Genomic DNA, 5,465 nt, shown 5'->3' with positions numbered 1-5,465 from the left:
GTGATCCCGCTTACTTGTCCAGTGATAAATATTAATAGTAATCAATATCAAACAATTTTGAATAACGCATACGCGTAAATGTTCAAGTACCGGTACGTCTGAGGTGACTTGAAAAGTTTTAGTTGCAATTATAATTTTACGCAAAGTTGACTTAATTTTACGCTGGTCGTAAATGAATACATTCATTACTCATTATACAAATTTAACACCCTATGTTTTTGTTTACATCTGAAGTTACGTGTAAGATCTACTAACTCCGACATTATTATGAATAATAGTCAAGGTGTTCCGATTAGCTAAAACCGTGTATCAGACTTGTTTCTTGGTTGTGACATTTGACTGGGATTTCCTTAAGAGGACAATGGCACTTCCGGCTCGACAGCATTCGGCCTCAAGCTTGACGATAAATTTCTTGTGTATGTTAATATTTCTTGCTCACTGGACAAAAACTGGTCATTATTTCTACTTGGAGGTCACGTACGTAAAAATGGTACAATTGTACAGAACCTGTGCATTTAAAATAAATAAATAAAAAGCTTAATAACCACATTCAACCCTGATTATGACCCCAAACTCAGACCCTTTCTATTATAGATATACAGGGAATTCCGTGTGTTTCAAAGCGTTTAAAGCCAATGTATAAATATTCTGTGGATCGCATGTGTAAAGCCCTGTTCCTGTTAAGCGGTCATGTTCTCGGCCGCAGCACACCCTAGCTTTCATTATTTAAACACCACAATAGTTAAAACCAAGCTAGGTGATATGTACATACAATATATTAAGCAATATCATGTTAGTTCAAGAGTCAAACACAACCTTAGGGTACAGAGAACATTTAAGTGTATTTCTTGCACAATATTTTAGTTAAATCAGCGACCCGTCTTAATTACTGGTAAGCTCTGCTAAAGTAACTAAATGATGCTGTGTTGTGCCTCAGAAAAATGACAATTTACCAACGAAAAGGCATAAGACTGTACCCTCTATAACGATCATTAAAAGTGTTATTCCGTATTAGAAAAAGACAAAAAATCACATTTTGTTTATAACTTTTTTTATGTATTTCATTTTTATAATCAATTTGTATACACAATTATTACAAACATAAAAAAATCTTTCAAACTTCGTTTCATCAAATAATGACAAATAAACAATTAAAATGTTCGCATGTTCATATTTAAAATAATTTAAGTCGTTTATGCCCGCCCATGCGGAACACGTTTGTTATCGTCCTGATTGGATCGGTTGCTATCCGGGGTTCTGGTTCTCCTAGTAGACTTCACACCATTAATAGGTGGGGTCGGAGAAAATGAGATCCATATTGCTTTAGGTGCTTGCTTCTGTGATGTCACCTTAAGCGGTTCATTGTCTCTTTTAATATCAGGAAGGCGGCAGGGATTTGATGGCTTTATTGGAGGCAAAACACGACAAGGAGCCGCTTTCTTCTGTGGGATCTTATTCTTGTTCTGTTGTTTTGTTGGTTGTATCATCGGAAGAGTTGGTTTGTTCCCGAAGGAAGGAGATCTCGGCATGTCACATTCATTATGGACATTCTTTAGTGGGGGCAGTGTCTGAGTCCTGCACTTAACGGAAGATGGCTCACGACTTGTGTTTTTCACCTGACTACGTTTTACAGATGCATTTGCTTTCTTTGACTCTTTCCTGTTAGAAGGAATATTTTTCTTCTGGTTTACCGGTCGGTTCTTCAGGCCAGTATCAATCTTTGATTTTATGTCTTTCTTTGGGATTCTCTTAGGAACAATTGTTTGTTTCTTTATTTGAGGAATGTTACGCTTTGCATCTGCGAAAGACGCGTGGTGTGTTCTGTTCAATTCTCTTATGTCTTCGTCTACACTATTCATATCACCGTGATAACCTGTAACATTTCTACCATATCTGCCAGTAAGGTCTCCGTTATCTGTCTGATAACTTAATCCTTTTAGTCTACGAAGTTCAATCTCAGGGTTGATATAGCACAATGTTGGCTTTATAACATGTCTCTCATCCTCTGGCACGAAATTCCTTCTTTTATAATGACCACTCAATGTCATTTTTGTATAATCCTTATCAGAAACAGTATATCTTTCGCTGTCTCTAGAAGCACTTCCGTAGGGATGAACAATAGGTTTGGGAATTTTCGAGCGTCCATCACGGGCTCCAGGTAGTCGTACTAATTCAATAGCCGACATTTGTCTTGCAGGCATAACTGATTTATCTTTTTCATCCATATATTGCTCATTATCGTATTTTGATAATTCTCCAGTCTCATTTACCTCCGGAGTTCACATCGGGGACCCAATTCAGAGGAACATTTTCCTATTTTTTAGGTCTAGATAGCCCAAGAAAAACTTTTTTGGTGTTCTAAGGATGGGGGACTCGTCGCCAAGAAAATCGGGTAAAGAAAATTTTTCCCGTCCCTTTAACAAATGGCCCTTTTTTACAACGAGCCTTTTCCATTCACCCCCAAATCATTAAAACACCCACGTTCCTTCAAAAAAACTTCTTATTTCCATTTTTTAGCATTTTGTTTTCTTTCATTTCTATCCGAAAAAAAACTCCTTAGATTTTTCCGACTTTTAAAAAAAAAAAAAACCCTTTAAATCCCCAATAAAAAAAACGAAAAAAAAAAAATAAAAACCCTTCTCTCATTTTTGCCAAAAATATTAAAAAAAAAAAGCAAAAAAAACCCGACCTTTTCAATCACATCAAAATCACCCCCCCATCTTTTAGCAAACTTCCTAAAAGTAGCATTTATTTAAAACATCATTTTATGTAAATTTTCAAAATCATAACTTAAATGGCATCCAAATGACTCATTGTTATTTACAGATACAACTGAGTAGACAAAAGTATAAACGAAGTTATTAACTAATAATAAAGCAAACGGATTTTAACGAACGTTGTTTGGTATCAATGTAAAGGAAACATTAGTATCCACCTGATAACCTTCATTTTCACTTGCTTTTTAAGTTTTAAATACATTCATATCTAAACACACCTCTTGTGGCATCGAATATTACCGAATAGTATTTGCTAAAATAAGTGTGTTTTTTTAATTGTTAAACAAATACCTTAACTGTCCCTTTAAGTCCGCTTCCTGTTTCTTAATCAGCATTTCAAATTCTTCCTTCTCCTTCAAGTGCTCTTCAAAAGTCTTCTTCAGTTCCTCCGTTTCTTCAGAACCTGGATTAAACATATTTCAAGTGTTAGTGTTTGTGCATGGAACTTGATGATAAATCTAATATATGTATAAAAAGATTCAATTGAAATTTCATTTATCTTATGCCATTAAAACTAAAATTTCACTTTATGATAAAAATTCATGTTGGAAAATGATTACAAATTAAGTTTTACAAATATCTAAACCTACCTTCGGTATCTTTGTTTTCTTTCACAGCAATATTTTTCTTTGTATCCTTATCTTTTGAGGATCGTTTTACTCTAAACTGATTCATCACCTTGGCAATGATATTCTTTGGCTTTTTGACTTCTGTATCTTCACTGCACTTTATCAATTCTGAACCCTCATTTGACTTCATCTTGATCAATTGCTCATTTCTTCTTTTCTCCTCTTCAATGAAATATTTTTCCAATTGTACAAACTCTTCAAGGCTATCCCGTAATGGACTTTTGATGGGCAGTTCAATATCCATACAATCATCGACTTGCTCAGTGTTGCACTGGGATTCGTCTCCTTTTAGTCTACGAAGTTCAATATCAGGGTTGATATAGCACAATGTTGGCTTTATAACATGTCTCTCATCCTCTGGCATGAAATTGTTTCTTTTATAATGCCTGCTCAAGGTCATTTTTGTATACTCCTTATCAGAAACAGTATATCTTTCGCTGTCTCTAGAAGCACGTCCGTAGGGATGAACAATAGGTTTCGGAATTTTCGAGCGTCCATCACGGGCTCCAGGTAGTCGTACTAATTCAATAGCCGACATTTGTCTTGCAGGCATTACTGATTTATCTTTTTCATCCATATATTGCTCACTATCGTATTTTGATAATTCTCCAGTCTCATTTACTTTCGGAGTGTCACATCTTGGTGCCCCAATATCAGGTGGAACATTGTCAATATTTGTAAGGTCTAGAGCTAAGTCCGACGAAAGCTTTTTTGGTGTTTCCAATGATGGAGACTCGCTCGCAAGAACATCGGGTAAACGAACTTTTCCAGTCCCTTTAACAAGTGTGCCCTTTTTGACATACGTTATGCCTTTTTCCATTACAGTCATTCTTAATTCATTAAATTCACCCATTTTCTGTTTCGTACTGGCATCAATCTCATTATTTCCATTTTTTAGCATTTCTGTTTCTCGTTTCATTTCATCAGTCCTTTGTTTCAAACTTTGCAATCCTTCAGATCGCCTTTCCTTGATTTCTTCTATATTATCATACAACTCCCTTAACTCCTTTTCCAAGTCTGAATTTTCAGACTGTAAAATACCTAAATTAAACCCTTGCTCTACATTCTTTGCTCTGGTATAAGCGGCTTCTTTCTTGTAACTGTTTAAAAATTTCATTGTATTAGCAAAATCTCCAGTCACCTGTTCTAAGTCAGCATGCTCAGAATGGACAGCCCCCATCACCTCATCCATCTCACTGTAATAGACATATATCCCCATACATTACTTTAAAGATTCACTTAATTGTCAGTAAAAAACAAACGGTTTAACAATGTCTGATGCATGAATTGACCAGATATGGATTGGCTTTCATTTAAAGAAATATTACTTATACTTAGTAAATCTATCCTAAGAGTAGCTAATTTATTTAAAACATCATTTCATGTAAATTTTCAAAATCATAACTTCAATGGCATACTCTAATCTTCAACCAGCCATTTTTTGTATTACAGTATACGAGTAGGCAATGTAAAGCGAGCTATAAACAATGCTAAAGCAAACGGATTTTAATGAATGTGGTTTGGTATCAATGTAAAGCAAACATAAGTATCTACCTGATAACCTTCATTTTCACGTGCTTTTTAAGTTGTAAATACATTCATATCTGAACACACCTCTTGCGGCATCGAATATTACTGAATAATATTTGCTTAAATAAGTGTTTTTTTAAATTGTTAAACAAATACCTCAACTGTCCCTTTAAGTCCGCTTCCTGTTTCTTTATCAGCATTTCAAATTCTTCTTTCTCCTTCAAGTGTTCGTCAAAAGTTTTCTTCAGTTCCTCCGTTTCTTCAGAACCTGGATTAAACATATTTCAAGTGTTAGTGTTTGTGTATGGAACTTGATGATAAATCTAATATATGTATAAAAAGATTCAATTGAAATTTCATTTATCTTATGCCATTAAAACTAAAATTTCACTTTATGATAAAAATTCATGTTGGAAAATAATTACAAATTAAGTTTTACAAATATCTAAACCTACCTTCGGTATCTTTGTTTTCTTTCACAGCAATATTTTTCTTTGTATCCTTATCTTTTGAGGATCGTTTTTTTGAC

General features: G+C 34.5%; 1 protein-coding gene across 1 annotated transcript; it reads right to left on the bottom strand.

The window, feature by feature from the left end:
* Nucleotides 1-3,049: 3,049 nt before the first annotated feature.
* LOC132729395 (early endosome antigen 1-like) lies at nt 3,050-5,450 on the bottom strand (the record flags this gene model as incomplete). The annotated part of the gene is given in 4 exon segments (XM_060715157.1): nt 3,050-3,180; nt 3,368-4,602; nt 5,093-5,204; nt 5,392-5,450. Coding segments are annotated over 4 exon segments (1,537 nt in total), but the record flags the coding sequence as incomplete, so codon positions are not given.
* Nucleotides 5,451-5,465: the final 15 nt, after the last annotated feature.

The sequence above is a fragment of the Ruditapes philippinarum genome, unplaced genomic scaffold (assembly GCF_026571515.1).
Source record: "Ruditapes philippinarum isolate M1 unplaced genomic scaffold, ASM2657151v2 ctg1357_1_1_1_1, whole genome shotgun sequence".
Taxonomy (NCBI): Eukaryota; Metazoa; Mollusca; class Bivalvia; order Venerida; family Veneridae; genus Ruditapes; species Ruditapes philippinarum.
This window is presented reverse-complemented; position numbering and strand designations above follow the sequence as displayed.